Source organism: Emydura macquarii, unplaced genomic scaffold (assembly GCF_026122565.2).
Source record: "Emydura macquarii macquarii isolate MOO-44397 ecotype Brisbane River unplaced genomic scaffold, CSIRO-AGI_Emac_v2 contig_2205, whole genome shotgun sequence".
Lineage (NCBI taxonomy): Eukaryota > Metazoa > Chordata > Testudines > Chelidae > Emydura > Emydura macquarii.
Window position 1 is genome coordinate 13,557,299 of NW_027132342.1, and position 23,208 is coordinate 13,580,506.

Genomic DNA, 23,208 nt, shown 5'->3' on the forward strand with positions numbered 1-23,208 from the left:
CAGCAACCCTGGAAGTTTTTCACCTTCCTCTGCAACATGGGGCATGGGTCACTTGCTGGTTTGAACTAGAGTAAATGGTGGATTTTCTGTAACTTGAAGTCTTTAAATCAAGATTAGAGCATTTCAGTAACTCAGCCAGAGGTTATGGCCCTACCACAGGAGTGGGTGAGGTTCTGAGGCCTGCAACATGCAGAAGGTCACACATTAGGTAATCATGATGGTCCCTTCAGGCCTTGAGACTTGCCACGATTGGCTGGGAAGCCAGGAATCATGGAGAGCTCCTAAGCTTCACAGGGTTCCCTTCCTCTGCTTGGCAGCCTTCCCACACGTCCCCAGCTAGAAACTTCTACAATCATTAAAATATCTCGTATCAGAAACGAAATGATTAAACTGGCCATACAAAAATCAATTGCTCATAATAATTATGACTAGTAATAATCTCCACATCTGACTAGCTATGTCCCTTAGCTTATCGTCTTCCCAAATGCCATCCCCCCCAAGATGACCTTTGTGGCACACACTAAAAATAAGTGTCTAGGGGTCCAAACAGGAGAGCAAGAACCGGAATCAAACCTCATCAGAGAAAAAGTTCTGCCACCAGGGTATGCTAGCCCAAACTCCTCTGCAGGCACAGCTGCTATAGGTATCATACAGGGAGAAGGGAGAGTCTCTGGTAGCCAGATCCCAAAACATCTAGAGCTTCATAGCTCAAAACCAACACTCTGAAGATACTAGGCAGCCAGCGCAAACTACAGAACACAGGTCTAATGCAGTTCTCTGCATGAAGTAGTGCCTAATAAGAAAGCTGCATCTTTCCGCAGCTCTAATTTCAGCTTCTGAATAGTCTCAAAGAGTGACCCCACGTAGAGCCCATTAACATAGTCTAGTCTTTTTAATAACTATAACTATCATGACAAGATTTTTTATGATAAAGTCACTGATACATACTCCAAACCGAGACTCCTCTTTCACTAATTTACTCAAGCAATCTGACTGGTTAACATTGCACTGGGGCTCAGTATTATTGATCTCTGAGGTAGATAAATTTTTCTTCTTGGATTTAGCAACATCTTTATTTTTATCATTCATTATAACAACCTTAGATACAATAAAACGGTTTACTATTATTATCACTATCTGAAAACACCATATGGAGGGGGGACTTTCACCTAAAAGAGCATGCTTCTACGGTAATAAAGGAAAGCTCTGTATCATTATGGCAATTAAATCTTTAAAACAATAATATAAAACCAAAGCAGAGAGTCTCAGAAACCAGAAGTCACCTAACTATTGTTCTGAGCAATTCCCAACTGCACATGCCACCCTGAGTCACCCTCCCCTCCACTCCAAGAACATAACTGGTGTTATATGAGCAAAAGTCTTTAGGAAGAAGAGGAAAGCAACAAGGCTTTTCCTGCACAGCAATATAATTGGAGAGATTTCTTACAGTCTCCTCTAAGAAACTAGAAATAGGGGTCCATAACTGGGGCTCTCAGGAACCACTGCGATACAAATAATAAACAAGGATAATAATACTAGAAATAATTACTCCCTCATGCCAAAAGGGGGGTGACATTTGCACTACTAATTTGTAGAGCAAAGTAGTGGATAGCAAAACTCAGAGTTAACTCAAATAAATGACAAATTACTCACTAATTGATAATGTTATTCCACTTATCACATAAAGATTTTCCTTTTAGTTCAACAATTCTGTTGGAAGGATGCAATAAATCTGGAGAAAGATGTATTGACTTCAATAGAGCTCTGCCAATTTACACCAACTCAGGATGTGGCCCAAGATAGATAAAATCCACTAACTTTATGGCCATGTGTCTTTTCTTGATTTCTCATTCCTTTTCTCCATTTCTTGATTCCTTTCTCTCCTGCTGTCTGTACCCCATTTTCATTCTCTCCTTTTATCCCCACTCCATTTACTCTAATTTATTTCACTTTGTTATCTTTTATTAGGTTTGAATGAATTAGATGATCATGAGAGTCAAACTGATGTCAGTGTGCAAATGTCCTCTCACAGCTCTGCCAAAGTACTTCAGATCCTGATCCCTGCAGTTCCAGTCCTAGGTCTCTACACAACTCTGCTAATCCGATTCATCCCTGACCTTCATTGCTCCTGAGCAGAGACAGCCAACTGTACCAAAATGTGTGATAGTTCTGCGACCCAGCTGAGATCCACAAATGCTTTTTATTTGTGGTCTACGGCAGATAACTAGAGATGAAAGGATAGTGTATTTAATGGCTGCTGCCCCTAGTCACCTCTCTTCACCTTTTGATAATTGTCCTATAAAGGAAGATTCAAGTGCACAGTAAGAATGCTTACATAAATCCTATAATCAAAAAACCAGAATCCTCTACTGGTATAAATTGACTTCAATGGTGCAATGCCAATTTACTTTAGCTGAGGATCAGGTTTAAGATTTCAAGCTGCACTCATCCTTACTACTTAGCCGCAGGGAAGATCAACAGACTCTCCATAGCTATTCATAGAGCTGGTATTGATATGGTTCTACAATGAGGAAGTTTGGCAATAAACTTGTAGGTAGCCCTTCAGGGGCATCACATGGCACCCACAATGATCATATCCTGAAGTATCCAGGAAGGAAGTTATTACATAATAACTGGCTGTTAAATCCAGCATTTGCAGGGAGGTTCAGTGGCACACTGGATTAGTGGAATTGTGGGGACCTTGAGCCAAATTCAGATGTGATGTAAATGTGGTTTACACTTCAGTAAGATGGTGAGAGCATAAATTAAAGTAAACTGTGCACCAGGAGGATAGAGCTGTAGTGGGAAAGGCTGTCAGCAACAACAAGATGTAAGATAAAGCAGGATACCTTGTTACACCTTCTTACATCCTGCTGTTGGTTATTTTCCTTGCTGCACTACCACCTTTCCCTCCCCAATGGTCAAGATCCCGGAGTGCGTCAGAGCAGTGCCCCCTTTCCAGCTTCCCAAATTCTGGAGGATGCCGGGAACCAAACTGGCCCCAGACACAAGTGAGAGCAGTCTCGGGGTTGTTCTAACTTATGCTGGCAGATAATGGATCCCAAGGAGCTACTCTGCTGACATACCCTTCCCAATCCCAGAACACCCCCTTGAGCCAGTGGGACCAGATGTCGCTGATGTTGGGCTGGCCCGATACCAACTGAAGATTCCCTTAAATTAGGGAAATCCTTAGGTGCTGCCATAAAACAACTTTAGGTCCCCTTTACAGCATTCAAGCAATGCTAAGTGGATTTAGTAGAGCCGAAGAACTTACCCTGGATACACCAGCTTACACTCACTCCAATTTAACAAAGTGTAATTTATACCACCATATACACCACCTAAGAATTTGGTTCAAATCTTATACAGGACACAAGTGAAAATTAATCTATCATCTCACCCCAGCCTCCACTTGTCACATCACAAAACTACTTCTACTACACATTTTGGTATGCTGGGCAGTCACAACTCAGAATAAGCCCAGAACAGAAAGAACAAAGAGAACTGAATCTCACCCCTAACTTGCACCAATGAAACTGTAATGGGACCAGCCCTAGAACAATGGTGTGTACTTTGGGTCAGAATTGGGATTCACTGGTAGAATTATGTGAGGGGAGCTTGCACTATGCCTGGTTGAAATCAGTGCTGTTATTGCTTCACGTCTATGAGCATTTAATATACTAAAATAAAAGTTTGCGACACACTGGATTTTACCCCATCACAGAGTTTCTGCTGAAAGTTCTTCAACCATCTCTGGTGTATATTTGGAGTGACCAGGGCTAAAGCCCTTTCTCTGGTAGCAATGTCTCAGAGCACAGAAAAGATTTACTTCAAGAAAAGAGTTAGAGGAAGAAAAGCCCCTCCATTTAACTGAACTGCTTTGCATGTGCTGAATGCAAGCTGAAGATTACTATAAAGGGCATGGAGAAGAACAAGCTTGAGCCCTAAGTAAAGTACAGACACTAAGGAGGAGGAGTGGGTCATTACACACAAATCTATTTATTTCTTATCTCATTGGTTCAGGGTTCAAAGGCCCTTGGTTCTCTAGGATACTAGCCTAGGTTAGAACTTAGAAGTAAACATGAGTGTTCTCTATTATTTCTACAGAAGTGGACTTATTATGGATTTTATTCAAATGTATAGTTTGTGGTTCTTTTTTTTTCTTTTTTTTTTAGCTGTCTCACACATACAGTGACTTTGTACTCAGCATTACTTCAGCGGTGTAATACACGGACTTAATTTGATAAGCCTTTTTCCCCCTTCCCAGGTACTGCAAACAGCAGTATCACAATCTCATGCTGCTGATGGGCCAATCACAGCACTGACTTCTGGGCAATGCATTCCACCTTCCAACTCCAGCCTGCAAGAGAGAGATCCCCTATGCCATTCTGTACTCTATGCAAATTTTTGTGCTGTTAAGGACAGTATTAGATACAATTTGCAGTATGAAACCCAAAAAGGTGAAACCTCAGATGAGAGCTTTGTAATTGGAAATGGGCCTTGGGCCCTTAAAAGTATGGATTGCTGCTGCTGTGCTAGGTGGGTTAAGAAAATATGCCTGGCTCAGAGCTGGAGAAAATAGAGTATCAAGTTATTACAATGCATATCACAGGGAACAGTGAAAAGCAAATGTTTTTGATAGATTACGTGTGATTAGAACAAGGGCCCTAGGCATGAAAATCTATCAGTTAGATATCATTCTTTCTTTAGTCCCAGTATTATAACTATCAAACCTTAGAGTAAACTTCATTTGTTACGGGAATGACCCATGTGCCTCATCCTCTGGGCTTTTTCACTTATGTCAAGCCAAATCATCATTACAGACTCGTAGCTAAATGTTGTTGGAATGATGGACAGGCAGCTCTTTCCTCCACATTCCTATTTATTCATCTGCTCTGTTTACTGAGAGTCACTGAATATAGAAGCTACCAGCACTGGTATTAGCATGTGGACTAAGAACATGTGTTTCCTTCAGGGGAATATTTGACAGTGTATTTTTTAAGCCATATAGGAGAAATGAAGTGTAAACAAGTTGTAAATTGATGAGAAACAAATGCATCAGTAAGGAGTGTGGTTATTATTGCATGAGTGGGTATATTGCATCACAGGGGGCAAAAAATCACCACCAAGATGTCTTTCAGCACTCAGCAGCTCCTGATTTGTTCCCTTTATTACTGCAAGCAGGTTTCTCATTTCGGTAGAGTTCTCCATGAATCCCCTTCAACCCTCAGATCCCCAGGATTTTTAGCCCTGCCCCTGAATTCTCTCTCTCATGCACTGGTGAGACAAGGCCATTGTAGAGGTGTTTCTTCCCCTATGCCCATCTTCTGGGGGCTGAGTATTCTGTCTCTTAAAAATTCTCAGTCTGTGCTGGCCCAGGGAGCTTGGGACCTGAACTCTGATCCCATATGATGTTTACCACCAGGATGACTTTCATCAGGTTTCTTTCAACAAAGGCTTGCAAGAAAAGTCCTAGGTTCACTCTTTACAGAGTAACTGACAGAAATGTAATTAAATCTGTTTGAATCGTCCACAAAGCATTCACGGGAGATTGACAATATTTTCCTCCTTTAATATTGAGTGAGTCATACAAAACTTAGTTTGGAAGTTTGGTAACTCATGGATGGCAGGCCAACATAGACTTGAAAAGAGAAGAGAAGAGAAAGTTCTATACTGGTGCTGAAGAGAGAGAAACCCTCCTCATGCCTTTTTCATTATCAAGTTTTATGATTTTATTGCAAGTCTCATGGTATTTGGTGTTTTCTAAAAGCTGCAGCTGCTGGAATCAAAAGATGGCAGATGAATGTCAGCTTTAATTTAATTTAATTTAATTTAATTAATTTGTAATGAAGTAAGTTACTTGCCATAATAGTTGTGGAGAAAATCTTGAAAACATGAAAAAAGTGTATCCTAAAGGCTCAGAAACCAAAAAGCAAAGAAATATATATCAGGATTTACCCTAAGAAATCCCTCAAGTTTCTATACAGTGTTGGACCCATAGCCTCTAGTTCAGTGGTTCCCAACCTGTGGCCCGGAAGCCAAAAAGTGGCCTGCGGGGTCTTTCAGAGTGGCCCGCCACTCCCCTCCCACTGGCTGCAGAAGGGAGCCACTGCCTAAGTACCGAGGCGGAGTGTGTTGCTGTGAGGCTACAAGATGATGCAGGCTCCTTGCTAAAGCCAAGATCAGCACTCCCCCCCCCCGGCTGTTGCAGGGAGCATGGCAAAGCGCTCTGCCTGGGTCCCTAGGTGTTGGGGTCCTGGCTGGAGCCAGAGGGAGTGGAGCACTGATTTCCCATCCTCCTGGTTGCAGAAGGGAGTCACCGCCTAGGGACCCAATTGGAGTGCACAGGTACAAGACGCATGCAATTTCCCTGCTGTAGCCAGGGGGACAGGAGATCAGCAAGAAGGCAGCCTCCTCGCTGAACTCCCTCTGTCTGGCTGCAGTGGAGCAGGGCTGCTGGTGGAGCAGCCAGGACCTACTATGCTTGAGGAGAGGCAGGACTCTCAAAATCAGGGCCTTCCAGTCTGGGTTGCACTTAGCAGGCCACCCACCGTGACTTAGCTGCTAGGCCATGTGCTTCAGTGTGTAGTGACAGTCACTCATCTACACGAGTGCTTTGTCTGTGAGTGACAGACAGACTGTGAGTAATTTGTAAGTGTAAAATAGTGAATGTAAAAATGAGCATGGTAGCATCAAAATGTTTATTTTAAATATGTAGTGGTTTGTAGTCCTTAATGGTGTATCCGTCAATACATTTTTTATGAGTTGATAGACCTTCAGGGTTGTAAAAATGATATTTGTGGCCCTCAAGCCAAAAAGGTTGTCTCTAGTTTGTCTGTTTTTCTCCTGGAGCTAGAATTGGATGCAGAATAGTTCAGCTAATAGAACAACTACAGGCATTTAAAAAACTTTAACCATTTAATTTGCGCACAGTATATATACAAAGCTCCACGTGGAGAAAAGCCACTTGCTACATCAAAGCCCATAAGTCGGAATGTGTGCATGCCGAGCAATGTAATAAACTCTCCTGTGCATTCATTTGCTGATGTCAACATTCTCAGGAGCTGCATCATCACTAAAGGAATATCATGGCAAAAACAGAAGAGCAATTATAAAGGAAAAGGCTTCTCTTTGCATACAAATATCCAGCCAATTTGTCTGACCAGTGGGAGAATGATTAAGTGTTCTTCCTAGTCCCATGGGTTAGTAAACCCCATTTCCTTGCTGTAACCCCTTCCCCGGTCATTGAAACTACTGGTATTTACTTTCAATCATGCTTTCAGGCTTTTCTATTGTTCACTCAGATGATTTCAGTATGAAGCCTTACAGGCCCTTTGCCAGGGCATGTCAGCATCCCTTGTTAATCCGACCACTAGAAGTAAATTATACAGCAGCATATGGAGATACGGAAGTACCACCACACACCCCAGCATTTTTTCTCAGGTATAGCTGTCAAATAGGAATCTTTGTCGATGAGGCTTCAATGGTTTTGCAGTGGAAAAAAGGGAAAACACATGATGCAATAATCAGCAATAGGAAATCTTAAACAGATACAATCTCCATAGTGACCTCTTTAAATAGAAAATCTATTTCGTTTGTGGAATAACCCTATGAGAGCAATATACTGTGGTCCAACCATAAAACACTTACACAAGTCTTTCAAAAACTAACAGATGTTTATTCATAAAAATAAAAGTACTATTAAGCCTTTTTAGATACCTATAAGAATTCAGATAATTTTAAGTTATTTTAATAGCTGCCTGACAATTTTATTAATGCACTATGCCATTATCTGATCCTGTTCCTGCTTAAAATGACCAACTCGTACTGTGGATTTTCACACATGTCAAGGTGAGAACTGCTAATGCCTTCTCTTGATTAGTTAGAAAATGCAAACCCTACTATATGGACCAGAATAAACAGAAAGATGATTATAGGATTTTACACAAATAATGCCATGCAGCCTGCACAGATCCAGTCTCAGAATGATCTAGGAAAGCTTTAGTCATTTTACTGTGAATTGTCTGGCAGACTGGACTACAGAACCTGCTGAAAAACAAATCCATGGTTCAAATCCCAGCATAGGTCGCAGGTGACAATTAATTTTGTATTTTCATCTCAGCTTCAAATGGATGTTTGACTTCATCACAAAACCACCATATTGCATGTAACTCCCTTCGGGTTTAGAGAGCATGGCACCTTTACAACCTCATCCTGAGGGAGAAGAAGTTCTGGTTATTCCAGGAAGATGAAATGCTGGTTGTTCAGGAGGAGGGGAGTCGAGAGTGGGAGAGGACAGGGGCATGTGGGTGTCTGTAGCTCCAGACAAGAGGAGCTACAGTGAGTAGGCCCTCACATAGTGAAGCAGCCGAGAACAAGCCTGAAGTCTGGGAGGCACAGGGGGGCTGACCAGGCATGCCCCAGGAGGAATATGGTCCAGGAAGGAATCACCTGAGAAGGACAAACTGGAGCCATATCCCATATCACTGTCACCCAGGCCTGTACGGGGCCATTAGTACTGGGGGAGGAAAAGGGGGGAAAAAGGAGAAAGACTAGATAAACGGGGAGGTTGTAACTCTGGGTGGGTTTGCAGAGAGTGGCAGAAGAGGGCACGGGTGGGGTTTGTTGTGAAAAGTTTACTGGCACCAAAGATGACCAGGAGCACCCAACACTCACTGCTGGACTGGAACTCTGTCCCGGATTCCTGAACTCTGAGTCTAGATACATTGTTTGTTGTCTATACTTCAATATTGTGGTGCCATTGGGCCCATGAGTCCCATGCTAGATGTAACCCTGTTTTACCACTACCGTTATCTTCTCCCCTTGTTGTTATTCTCCAGTCATCCCTCTGTAATAACAAGGTTACTTACCAGAAACTGTTGTTTTTCGAGATGTGTTGCTCATATCCATTCCATTATAGGTGAGTGCGTGCCCCGTGCACTGGTCTCCAGAACTTTTTTGCCCATAGCAAGACCCGTAGGGTCGGCTTAGGCGCCCCCTGGAGTACCGCGCTCATGCCGTGGTACATAGGGCGCCGCCGACCCGCGGGCCCCCCAGTCCCTTCTTTCTGCTGACTCCGACAGTGGGGATGGAGGGCGGGTGGGGAATGGATATGGGGCAAAAAAGTTCTGGAGACCAGTGCACGGGATGCGCACTCACCTATAATGGAATGGATATGAGCAATCACTCGAAGAGAGAATAAATATTTCCCTTTTCTATTTTTGTTGTACTATTTTGGTGTGTATGTGTACACACACTCTGGAGAGAAGTTGGAACAGGTGCCCCTGGGATGGAAAGGAATTTCCCTGCTGCGTTCTGCATGCACATTTTCCTGGCCAGAGCCACCGGCAGAGAGGACTCCATCTTGGCCATAAGGGAACTAAAGTTACATGAAAAAAAGGACTGAATGCTGTCTTTGTATAGAAAAGGCCAAGGCCAAGCAGAGATTATCAAGACAGATCTACTTTAAGAGAGCTAAACTGGGGGAAACTTAAACAACACCTTTCTACACCATGTCTGACTCTAGTTGATGTGTCAGCCCCTCATTTTCAGGCACACTAATTTCACACAAAAATTAAAAGCAGCACGCACACATGATATATAAACCGTACAGATAATGGTTCTTGTAGGAGCATTACTAAACCACCTACACAGGAATTTCTTTTTCTGCTAAAGAAGGTGCGAGATTGCATGAATTTAGATTGTTACCTCAGGCAATCTGCAGAGCAATATGCCAAGGCTGAGAATTTACAAATTTAAAGTTTGGGATTGACTATATGCCAATCCTTCTTCAGCTGTGGGCACTAGACCCTGCACCCAAATCACTGTTGACCTTTTCTGATATTTATGATGTCAGTACAGATTTTTATCACTGTTTGAGCTCTTGACACAAAGCAAACAGATTCTGTAGCCTGTGTTTATCCATGCAAGGTATAAGAACTGGGATTTCAGTCCCTTCTGCCTATCTATCCATTCTCCTCCTTGGCTGCTTGGACAATGGAGGGCAGATGCATACATCTTAATTCTTTAATAAGCTTTTCAGAGAAAACTTCTATACATTTGGGTAACCTGATTTACATATGAGATTATGTTAAAAATTCTATTTATTTTATTTACTATTGTCAGTTGATTTAAACCACTTCCAAATATTTACTGATAAGTACATCTGCAAAGGCAAGTGGCCAATTGGATTGTGGGATTGACTGATAATGCATATGCATTAGAGTGGCATCAAACGCTACATACTCCAAGGCTGGTATGGTTTAGGGTTTGTCCCAAGAATCACCAAAATTCCTTTGGAAGCAAATCATAGCATTAAGTCTAAAACTGACTCTTCAGCACTGACCCCGTTAGGAACTGCTCAGCTCTCACACATGCTTCTGACTTGTTGCTTACACGTGGCAATGACTAAGCAAAACCAAGCAAGGGTAACAAGGGCTAGCTGCCAGTAGGCAATCAGGGTTGCTTAATCCTATCTCTGCGTGGAGACCCATTCCCAGCAAAGGCAGCAGAACAGATGTATAGATGGTTCCTGCAAGTCCCTCTAGCTTGAATAACTTTTGCATGTCAGTTTTGTGGTTCACAGCCTTGGTAGTTGGAGGAATATGTTTTTGTCTGGTCATAGCTTTTACACCACAGGTTGGGTTGTAACCTAATGAGAGTAAAGGTAAATTGAAGAACCTTGTCCAATGGTAACAATAATTCCAGCTGCTTTATAAAGTTACTGTCATGTGCTTTTCACTCATCTGATTACCAAGAGGCCAAAACAAGAGAGGTGGGGATGGGGAAGAGAGAGAGAGAGAGAGAGCAAGAGAGAAAGTAAAAAAGAAATAAAAGAATGCAGAAAAAAAAAACTGGTCTACACTACTCCAAAGAAAAGGAGGAGATATGGAAGTCAGCTAGGAAACAACATGATTAAATGTACAAGTAAGAGGGAGGAGACTCTTGAAAACAGCTAGTACATTCTGTATTGGGATCTTAAAATCTAGGCAGGCTAGAACATGGCTTTTATATCTGGCTCCAATATGCTTCAGCACGGTGCTAGAACAATGTGTATAGTGGGGGTGCTGAGAGCCACTGAACCAAACTGTAAACTTGGTATATGACAGAAACCACTTCAAGCCAGGAGGTGTGGCAGCGCTCCCACCACACCTTAAATTCCAGCACCCATGTGCTTCAGAAGCACCTACACAGATTTGCAGACTATATTAGAAGCGGCAATTTTTGACAGAACAATGTTTAAAAGAAACCTGGTCCCTCATGCCAATATAGTTGGAGGAAAGATGATTTCATTGTTATAGCACTGGAGTGGGACTTGGGAGATCTGGGTTCAATTCCCAGTTTTGCCACAGACTGGAAAATCACAAATCACGCTTGGGCAAATCACTTAATCCCTCTGTGCCTCAGTTTTCATCTATAAAATGAGAATATAAATACTTCCTTTTGGCTATCTTGTCTATTTATACTGTAACTTTTTTGAGGCAGGGATTGTCTCTCACCATGTGTAGGTACAGCATTCTAGCACAATGGGGCCCTAATCAGAGTTGGGGCCTCCATGTGTAATACAAATAAGAGTGAGAAAGTCAGAACCAAAATGGCTCTGCCCCATTCAAACCAGAGCCAGGGGAAATCAGTGTTTAGTAAATAGTTAAAACCAAATCAGAAACTTGGAAGAAAAAAAAAGTCCTTCAATGCTAAGAGGATAGAAGAATAAATATAACAAAACAATTAACTGATGGGGCCTTTTAAAAATTCTAAGATTGATGGCAGAGAACATGGTTTAGGACTTGTTCTTTTCTCAGCAGAATTCACACAATTTCTGCAATAAAAGTGGATTGGCTACACTAGCGTTTACTGTCTGAAACATTTTATAGCACTTTATCCAAGAACGTATATGTTCTATGGCCTTGTTTTCCTGCCCTTAGGCTAGATGGTTTCTCAAGTTGGGAACTGTCAGAATCCAATGTGAGATGAATGGAAAACCTAACCTGTGTAAATTAAGCCTCTGCAGAATACAATAGCCTGCCCCTACCAGACTGGCTGCAGACAGACACCTTTGAAGTTAATTTTAATATACTGTTTCTTTTTAAAAAAAAATCCTACAAAAAGACATATTGCAGCATGCTTAACTTTTGGAGACAACGAGAGAAAGAGGCTAAAGCAGGAATGTCAAACCGATAGCTGACAAGTTGCATCTGACCCCCTTTATGTATACATCCAGCCCTCAGTGACATATTCAGATTATACAGAACGAAAACTTCCATTAGAATATTACTATATATCTAGCCCTTAGGCTGCAGAGATAACCTTCTAAGTATGACAGCCTGAAACAATATTTCTAAGACAATCTAAGAGAGGTGCATTTCCTTTATTAATCGCAATGATGTGTTAACGCTGAACCTAATGGTGCCACTTCAGTAAACAGATTTTCAAATAACCATGCACATATTTTACGCTTAATTTGTGCACTCAGCTACCATGATTGTTTGAGCAATTCTGGTAACTGCCTGTGCCGAGGAGCAAATAACAAAGAGCAGAAATTGCAGTGGTTCTGAAAAGCATCCTGTATAATTTTTTCCCTACTGAGTGATGCTGAATGCAATAGTAACTTTACCAGCTACAACATTAGTTATTATATAATGGCTGTATTCTCTCTCCTTGATCTTTGCACAAGCCTCCTGTTTTTATTGATGAATTTTTCCTCACAATACCCTTGTGAAGGAAGGAACTATACAGGGGTAACAGGATGAAATTTAAGGGACTTATTTATAGGAGGTCAGACTAGATGATTCTGGCCTTAAGCTCTATGAAACTATGAATTAGTGGGAGACCTTTTGTGGACCAAGGGTACAAAATATTTCTAACTCTACAGCCTTGGGTTACAGGTCCTAATTACAAATTTAATTTGGGCCTCTCAACTAACACATTTGACATGTCTATGCTGAAAGACCATCCTCAACCTAAACCTCTTTTACATAGATTGTCCTAGAAAAAGAGAATTTGAACCATCAGCCTCTTTAAATCATTATGATCAACCAGAAAACCTAGACTTCCTAGGAACAAATAGAACCACAGACTTCAGATGTTTCTCTGTGTGTATGTCTGGAAGAGGCTGTGCATGAAAGTCTTATCTGTTATCCCACAGGATCCCAAAGAAGGAGGCTCTGTCCCTCCCCATCCTATATTCACTCTGAAAATACTTTTACTTTCTGAAACATTATCAGATGAAATTATCACGATGAGATTTCCAGCAGCCAATTCTAGCCAACAATTGGTGTCTGAACATTTTTACTAAGAGAATCAATAGTTCTAAAATTGCGTCCCAGGATGGAGTGGGATATGGTGTCAGGCTCCTAGAGGGGAGATAACCTCCTTTAACGGCAGTATTACTACCCTTGTGCTAAGCAATGTCTCAGGAACACACTGCATTGTCCCAAAGAGATATTTTTAAAGTGATTGTGAGAAGACGAATGGGAAAACTGAGGGATGGACTAAAGAAGTCTAAAATAATAGTTAAAAATATATTTTATATGTGCAGATGTCAAGCATGCTGGAAATTCATGGCTCCGTTAAAGAATCAAACTTCTCTGTGATCTGAGAACAAGTTGTAGTCATCCCTCCTAGCCCCTCTGAAGAGAAGAAAAATATCAAACAACAAAAAAGAAGGTCTGAATATTAAAAGAGTGAGGGTGGTGTGGAGGGAGTGGTAAGCTTGGTAGATTCCGGTGGAAGAGAAAATAGGAGTCCAAAGTCACTGACTAATACAGTTTTTCATGGGAGTTGTGTGACTAGCCCCTTTGTTTTGAAAACAAAACCCATTTGTTTTGAAAATGTTGCTCTCCTCCTCAAACTATAGGACAGATTTCAGGGAGGTTATAGGAATGGACAGCCAGCAGATGCCTCTATCACCTTATTAAGTGAAGCAGGAAATATTTTACTTTCATTCACATAATTGCAGTCAAACATCCCCCATCCCATGCACCACTCCAACTAGATTCTCCTCATTTTCACTGATCACAAATAGAGACTATGTTTAAAACAATCAATTTGGTTTTATTAATAGAAATAATGTGAATTAATGAGGTCATTTTAGTATTAAACATCTAAAGTTGCCTAGAATCAGGTCATCAAGATAATAATTCTTCACTGCACTATCCATCTTATCCCTGACCTCCCCACCCCCACAAAACAAAAGAAAGAACAAAACTGCCAAAATTAGTGTTGACAACTGAATTTAAATTACTGTGAAGAAAAGCAGCAGCAAGCAGAGTACATATATTCCAACACCAGAAACCACAAGAGTAGAAGTATTTAAAAATAAATCTCAGATTTCTCCCCTCTTAGTTTACAAAAAAAGCATTAAAATGGCATTAGAATACCTTTGAACTTGTGAAAGACGGCCCATAGCTCAGCAATGTCAGTGGCAAAGGTTATGTCTGTGTCGAGGACAATGACACGCTCGAGATTGGAAGGGAGAGTCTTTGTCAGAACCAGCTTCATCAACCCATAAATCCCAGAGTAGTGTTTGTTGGGAATCCAGGATACTTCCGACTAACAGGAAAAAGGGAATGGGAGAAGGAAGAGAAGGGGGAAAAACAAGCTTAATTAGAAACATATTGTTTTATAGACACAGGTTTCCAAAAATTTCCTGATGCTACTTCTTGAAACGGGAAGAACTACTATTGGGGGCCAGCAATAAAAGGACCATATGGAGGCAGCCCTGAGCAGACATCTGAAATGCTGGTTTTAAGCCAACATCAGAAGATCAGAAATATACAAAAGTTTCTAAAAGCTTGAATCAAAAAGTAAGTTCTTTGAGGCCCCAACTTCACTGGATATAATTAAAATTAAACCAGCCTTTCCAACCTTATTGAATCCTTTTGTGAGAGATGTGTGTATTTTGGTAAAATACACATTTAATCCAAAATCCCATGTGTATTTTACATTGCCTTCATTTTCAGATCAAAGCAAAACAATTTGGTGTTTGCCATTCCCAGAAACTATCGACTCTGAGGAGACAGAACAAATGTTTTTCCCTCCTTTTATACTTCGTGGGGTTTGGAGGACTTATGATGGTCAAAATGTCCACATTTCAAAATGTTGGTCACTTGAGAACAATGGGACAGGAAACTGATATAACACTTTACTGATATAACACTTTGAAAGCTGACAAAAGCCTTCCTACTAAATATCATCTCACTCCAGTTCTTACCACTCCTAAATGCGGTCATGTGGCATCATATAGAACTGATCAAAAATGGGGGAAAAAGAAAGAATTGCAAAAATTTTCAACAAAAATGTTAAATCTTTTGTCCAAAAAAATGGGAGAAAATTCAAAACCTTTTGACAAGGTCTAAGGTAATTTTTTTCAAAACCACCTAAAATTTCTTAGGAGCCTAAATTCCATTTTAAAAAATGAAAGACACTTAGCCTCCTAAGGTCCGGTCTATACTTAAAATTTTGGTCGACCTAGCTACATCGCTGGGGGGAGGGAGTGTGAAAAAATTCAACCCCTGAACATCTTAGTTAAGATGACTTAAGCTCTCATGTAGACCTGGCTACATCGACAGAAGAATTCTTCTGTCAAGCTAGACACCATTTCTTGGGGAGGTGCGTTACCTACACTGTCAGAAAAACGCCTTCCGTCACTATAGGAAGCATCTATACTAAAGCTACAGCAGTGTAGCAGCAGTGGTGCCACTGTAACAGTTGTAGTGTTAACATAACCTGAAAGATCCATTTACTTTCTATGAGAAGGAGGTTCCTAAATGCCAAAAGTCACCTTTGAAAATAGGACTTTGGCTCTTAAGTCACACACTTTTGAAAGTTTTATTTTAGTCTCACGTCTGATGTTCCTCATTTCTAATGTCTTACTAAATGCACTACATACACTAAATACTGAAGTCCTCACTCAGTTTTCACTCAAGCATGACTCTCATTGCTTCAGTTAGAATTTTGACTGTGGGAGGCCTGGGCACGGATGGATTTCAGGATTTGCCAATATGTTCAGTGCTGAAGAAGTTAGCACCAGGCAGGCATGTTTAAAGCTCTCTGATTTCTAACAGCGAGCAGGTTTATTTTATTGTCTCATATCACTTAAATAGCATTTCTAAATTACTATCTATCTGAGACACTTTTTTGCACAGGACAGCCCATTTGTCTCAACCCCCCGTCCCCCACCAATATGTCTTAGAATTTGGGTGGGGGGGCATGAGGAAAGACTAGGAATAGCTGCTTAGGCTGGGCTGCTATAAAGATTTATCTTCTAATATACTGTATGAGTTTGATTTATACTATAACTAGGGCTCTGCTGGTATAAGATGACCTGTTCCATTCCCTTTAAAACAGGGCACGCTTTCATCTATATTCTATCAGTTTCAGCACCAGCGACAGACCTTTACACTCCTGTGCAGTTCATTAGACAGATGGCAGATACTGAAGCAATTTTTCCCATTAAAATTTTAGGGAGTAAGTAGGAAAAATCATCATGTGGTCTCAAAACAAGTCCCAAAGTGGAAGAAACTTGAACAGTACCTCAGTGAAAAGGAAGGTTTTGTCTGAAGGGATCTCAACCTAGCTTCTATTTGTGTGCATGAAACTTCACATGTACAATCACTTGCATGCACACTATTTTTTTAGCACTGTCACTTGCACACGGATGCAATCAAATGTACATGCACAAAACTCATTTGCTCTCACAAGCAGGATTTGCATATTTATACACTAACATTTGCATCTGCAAGTGATAATGCACAGGAAGTGGAGTGTGCAAATGACTGTACATGCACAAAAAAAAATCAGCAACTGATTCTGATCTCATCCCGGCATAAACCAGCGTAAGAGAAACTAGAATAACGGCCTTAGCAAGCAAGTCCCTGCTCATGCACAAACACAGCCATGTTTTTAAAAAACCTGGCTTCAACAGTCCATTTCCTTGCCTCACCTTTTCTCTCTTGCCATTGTCATATTGTGCAATATCAGTGCTTAGTAAAGAAATCTATTTTCTTCCTTTCCTAGCCACACACCATGGGTAAGTTTGTAGGTATATAAATGAACCCTAAGTGGTCTTCAGAATTTTTTTTTACAAGGCAGAGTTTTGTAGAACCCAGTGGTTAATTTTGGGTTCCAACCATAAAACTAGACTTTTACTCAAACTATTTGTTGGTCCAGTTCTCTTGTCTGCATGCTGTCAGGGGGAATGGACCATCACATGGTTCTATTGGTAAAGGAATACCTTCCACCCCCCAAAAAATGTTAATTTTATTCTGAGTCCTTTAACAGAAGCACCAGTGCGAGACTGAGCATGGGAACCAGCTCTGCACCTGTACTAGTGTGATAAAAGGGTTAATACAATTTTAAAGACTCAGGCTTGTTTTCATGAAGATAATATCATCCATCCCTATGTTATTAATTTTAGATAGTATTTCCCTCGTCTAATTAGTGAAAATGCAATATTGCACTAGAATAACTCCTAATATACTTATGCAAATAAGCTAATAAGGCAGGGGGTCAAAGGATTCATATATATGCAGAGACAAGTAGGGGAGGAAAAAGGTGGTGAGAATCACAAGGGTCATCTTCCAGAAACTGCTAATTTCTTTGCAACAGTATTAGGAATTGGGTGGAAACTTGAGATCAAGTGTCAGAGCAGGGAGGAGACCCTTTGCCTGGTAATTCCTTCAAATTTGGCATTGAGAAATGACAGTCCCACAGTGCTGAAACCTGATGCCATTTCAAAGGATCACTGAGAATGACATGAGTAGTCCCCAGTCCACATAGCCCCTCAGAGCTGATTTCATGTGTTAGATTTATCCATGAAACTGGATATCCACAAGTACGACTTAGCAATTAACGATAAAGCTTGTCGGTGCAATGTACCTAAAGCCTTTTTCTGATATACAGTTCTCTATGTCACAAATAGGAGTCCTGATGATCTCCACCAATTCTTCCTATTCCCCTTTAACAAGGCCACCAAATTGCTCCTAAGAACTGGATGAGATTCCCTCTGACACAATCAGCTCTATTTCTTGAGTGACCAGCGAAATTTGCTCATGGCTTTACCATCCACGAGTAATGTGGCCATTCCAAACTTGTGCCAAAAACATCTCTTTATACTGCACAAAACAATCATGTATTGTCTCTCTCTCTCTCTGAATGTTTTATATATTCACATGGAAAAAACATTAAAAGAACATAAAGGTTGCAAAGACAAGCACTTAAAAATTAAGTAAGGTTTCCTGAGTCAAATTCTTGTAAAATTCTGCATGTTACAAGACATCCACCGCATTTCAAATGTGTGATGAAAACAGACTCTTATTTGTAAACATTTTTCTGTAGATTACAAATACCCTTGACTTTTTTTTAACATCAGAAAAAATGACCCAGTTAAATAACAGTTGAAAATCATTTTGTGTTACATGTCAGTTCCACAGCAACCAATATCCGCAGAAAATACAGCACAAATAGGAAAGCAGGGGGACTGCAAAAGATGTGACTAAAAGGGACGGTGATGATATATTCCATAAATTATACAGTTCTCAACTAAGAAGAGGCTAGTCATCATAGAATCATAGAAACGTAAGACTGGAAGGTACCTTGAGAGGTCAATTAGTCCAGCCCTCTCCACCAAGGCAGGACCAGTTATACCAAGACCATCCCTGACAGGTGTTCGTGTAACCTATTCTTAAAACCCTCCAATGGCAGGAATTCCACAATCTCCCTTGGAAGCTTTTTCCACTGCTTAACTATCCTTATAGTTGGAAAGTTATTCCTATTATCTAACCTAAATCTCCCTTGTTGCATATTAAGACAATTACTACCTGTCCTACTTTCAGTAGGAGATGGAGGACAATTGATTGCCATCCTCTTTATAATAGCCCTTAACATACTTGAAGACTTTATCAAGTCCCCCCGCCTCAGTTTTCTTTTCTGAAGACTAAACATGCCCAATTTTTTAACCTTTCCTCATAGGTCAGTTGTTTTGCTCACAACAGACTAACACGGCTACCCCTCTGGAACTCATAGTGGCACCTTAAAGACTAACAAATTTATTTGGGCATAAGCTTTCGTGGGCAGACGTGCATCTGACGAAGTGGGCTCCTGCCCACGAAAGCTTTTGCCCAAATAAATTTGTTAGTTTTTAAGGTGCCACAGAACTCTTGTGGTTTTTAGTTATTTAAGTTTGTTTTGAAAATAAATGCTTAGTATAGTAGCTAGGGAAAATAGGCGAAGTGAGATAAGAAGAAAACCCTAAAGTCTCTCATTTAGGTTTAACAAAGGTTTGATAACCACCGGTGACATCACTTGTCTGTTATAGTGTATGAAAAGCAAAATTTTTCATGTGTTTCTTTTTCAGAGCTTTTCCTTATCCCTCTGGAGTCACACTATGATGGGAAGGTGTCTCCTGGGCCTGAACCTGTTGTAAATATTTTGGCCAGTGTTTATAATTGTATTATTGCTAGGGTATAGAATATAGGCGTATATGCTTATATTTGTATTTTGGTTGTAACCAATCCTAAGTGGTCTTTGGTCTGATAAAGGAGTGATGAGTTGTGGTCAACATTAGTAAAATTATTAGGAAAGTGATTTCCAACACAGTGCTAGTGTAAACCAGTGCTTTAAAAAGCATGCTTAACCATGCTGAGACCATATCTGAAAAACAAGGTGACTATAACATGATGCCCACAGACATCCTGTTTCCCCAGTAGACCACAAGGCTTCAAAATAAAATGAGCCCCCATTTGCAAATCTGCAGGGTTTTCTCTGTTAATTCAGGACAGCTGCTGTTTCAGAGTCACATACTCTGTGCTTTCTCATTGAGCCTTCACATTTTTTCTTCCACAGAGATGCTTGAGTCTGGTTTTGTACACGCTAGATCAACACTCACAATAGCTCTCCCAAAGCTGGACCCTGTGCTGTGCCAGCTCAGAGAACTATAGCAATCATTTTATTAAATTATTATTCCCCCCTCCCCCCCAAAGATAGCTGACAGGAGAGAATCCCTGTAGATTTTTCCATGTGGATACTGATTACCCTCTAGTTCTAAATGAAGTGTCTAAATGAGCAGGAGAGGCAGGAAGCACATAGCCCTGGTAATCTGCAGACATTCTGCAATTATTAAAGAAAGCACCTGCCTAAATCCCACTGGGTTCAAATGGAACTTAAAATACATGCTTAAGCACCCTTCTCAAGAGGAATGCTTTCCTGAATCAGGGTGTTTAAGCAGGGTTCTAAATGCTATTTTTGAAGTGCAGCGAGGGAGGGGCCGAGCTATGAGGAAAAGCAGAAAGGGGAGGAGCCAAACTGGCTCCAGGGCACTGACCAAGGAGAGGGGACAAAGAAAATAAGGGCAGGTCACAGTTAGAGAGGGTTAGGGCGTTATTATGGGTTAGGATAGAGGTCCCAAGTGAGAAAGTTAAAAAGGGCAGGTTGCGGGTGGAGGTGCACACTGAAATTGTGTAGGAGTATGGGACCCGATTTAAAATCTGCTTGAATGCCCACCCAAATATCAGTATACTCCTGACTGTAAGTGTTTAAAACTTCCGAGTGTTAAGGGTCATCAATCCTTCTGCATCCCTCTTACATACTAAGCAGCATGCTTCAACTGTGATCTCACTACACTATCTGCTCGCTCCTCCCCTTGGTATATCACTATCTATCTATATAAAAAACAAAACAGTTTTCACATTGTAAGGTAAAACAGATGTAAAGATAGATTTCAAAAATAAATCCTAATGCTAGTGTTGGGTTCTATGTAAGCATACTAGGGAAGGAAAATTGAACTAGGATTTGAAGAACAAGAAGAGGAGAATTACTGTAAAAGCTTACACTCAAGAACACAGAGGAATGTCAAACCAAAATTATGTTGAGCTGTACAGATTTCTCTTATCCCTTAATTCATGTCTGGAGCATTGGAGACGTAGCTTCAGCAGCCAAACCTGCAGCCTGTTCTGTTATTTATTTCTGAGTAAGGAGGGGACACAACTGTGCGACAAGCAACACACTCACCTCTTCAGCCAACTGAGCAGATGAATTTGGATTGTGATTCCTCTCCAAGCTAAGCCTCTGCCTGAATAACCATAGCCAACTTCTATTTCCCACAGGAGAACTTCTAGAATATGCATCCTGACTGCTAGAATGTGTATTCTTTGAGTTTCCTTGGCAACCAAAACGTAGCCCATATAACAGTCTGTGGTACATATCCATTAAACTTCACACAGTAAACTACATTCTAAAAAAAATGTTATTTAATGTGAATCCTTCCCTATGTCACTAACAAAGGGGCTATGCTATAGCATCTATGGCAGTGCACAAAGTGCTCCCTGTTTAATGTTATAAAACTTGAAAGTTTTGATCTTTCAATGCTTGTCCAGCTCTCAACACTTTATACTAGAAAAATGAAGCCTTCAGTCTTTGTCTCAGTGTATACTGTGAGTGAGGCTAGGAGTCGGTCATGGATTCCACGAATTTGTGAGACCTTTGTAACTTCAGCCTCACAGCTCCAGGGCTCGGGCTGTCAACCCCGTGGTGCTCGGGTTCAGACTTCAATAAATCCGTGATTTATTGTTTATTGCCTGTGTTCTGTCTGTGACTTTTAATAAAAATAGTGGTGACAAAATCTTAGTCTTAATCGTGAGCTAAGAGCATTTCTATGGGCACGAACAATACAATTTTAAATACCTTTCAATGGATAGAAAGCCAATGTCATTAAAAAATTTCCCAGTCCCCAAAAAGAAAGCTCTCCCTACTCAACTTACCTCCTCAGAAAAAGACTGAGCATAAAGAACTTGCAACATAACAAAGTCAAATTCAGATTCTGTCAGGCTCCAGTGGGAAGCAAATTCCAGAGTCCATAACTCTTCCTATGAAAATGTCCTGCCCTAGAAGTACCAACCCTAAAGAATGTCAGCTCAAGCATCCCAGATAATCTCAACTGCTGGGTTAGGATGTAAGGGAGGAATTGATCCCTGCTCAGGACATACTTGACCAAGATTTTCAAAAATAGGAGTGGGAATGTAGGCTCCTGAGTCCATTTGTAGGCACCTAAGCAAGTGGCCTGAATTTCAAATTGCTGAATGTCCAGCAGCTCCCATTGACTTCAGTGCTTTTCAGGCTACTTACTTTGGTGCCTACACATGGACTTAAAAGCGTAACTTTACATATTAGTTTTTGAAAACCTTGGCCTCTGGACACAAGACATCAAGGGTTTTATAAGTCAAAACAAATATCATGAGATTGCACCCAGAAATGAACTGCACTGCACTCTATAGAGCAGAGGTACCACTCAAAGCCAGAAGTGCTGCGAACAAAACAAACAGCCACATTCTTTGCTAGCTGAAGTTTCATGAGTATCTCATGAACAGTAACTCAATCTACACATGCATTAAGAAATGCTGCTGGATTTTCTGATGTGAGTCAATTTATTACTGGAGAAAGTAGATAATTGTGTGCACACCTGTTTTGATTACACTATTGATAGCTTTGTTGGTGTTGTGCACAGAAATAAATATATATATTTATCAGTTGGTGTCTGGCAGCTAACCTGTATTTAGCACAGGGCTGTTAGAGCTGTGGTTATCATACTGCAACTAAATTGGAGGAAAATACTGTTTGGTTTTTAGTGACCATCAATTTACTCAGCTGGGTCTGAAAACAACTTGAAATTGCAACACAAAGCTTAAAATGGAGGGGGGAAAGGGGGACAACAACAAAATCTAATTGTTAACTCTGGATGAAGACTTTTCTTTATGTAATTAACAGAGAAAGCTAAACCATTTGCCTAATCACAGTGTTTTTAAGTTCACATAGGGAGAAGCACTTCTTACTGCTGTGAATTTTTCCCAAGCCCCTCCTCAGACCCATGAAAACATACTGCGTACTTGTGGCATTAATACAGAGCAAGGTTAGCGCCACAATAGTCTCTCCAGCCTGAAGTCAACCCTTCCCCATCACAACAGTCCTCTGAGAAAGGGGCTTGTTTTTTGAGGAGGGGCTGGAAGGAGAGAGAGAGAGGGCTGATCCCACTTTTGCTCCAAAACTCCTATTCCCTTCAAGGGGAGCAAGAATCAAGATCAAAACCTTTATTAAGACTCAGTTAATTTAGTATTTGTTAATAGACAAGATTTGGGGTGAGATGGTAATATCAGGTGAGAATTCTGTATGAGTAAAATTCATGCCTGTCTGGCACATTTTATTGCATTTTTACAAGTA

The 23,208-nt window shown here is 40.8% G+C and overlaps 1 protein-coding gene across 6 annotated transcripts in view; it reads right to left on the reverse strand.

The window, feature by feature from the left end:
* The window catches only part of LARGE1 (LARGE xylosyl- and glucuronyltransferase 1), a 358,507-nt gene that overhangs the window by 133,476 nt on the left and 201,823 nt on the right, over window positions 1-23,208 (reverse strand). For all 6 annotated transcript variants that reach the window (XM_067559399.1, XM_067559395.1, XM_067559397.1 and 3 more), the window contains one exon: window positions 14,379-14,550. In XM_067559399.1, coding sequence (XP_067415500.1) covers window positions 14,379-14,550 — 172 coding nt within the window. The remainder of the gene's footprint in view (window positions 1-14,378; window positions 14,551-23,208) is intronic.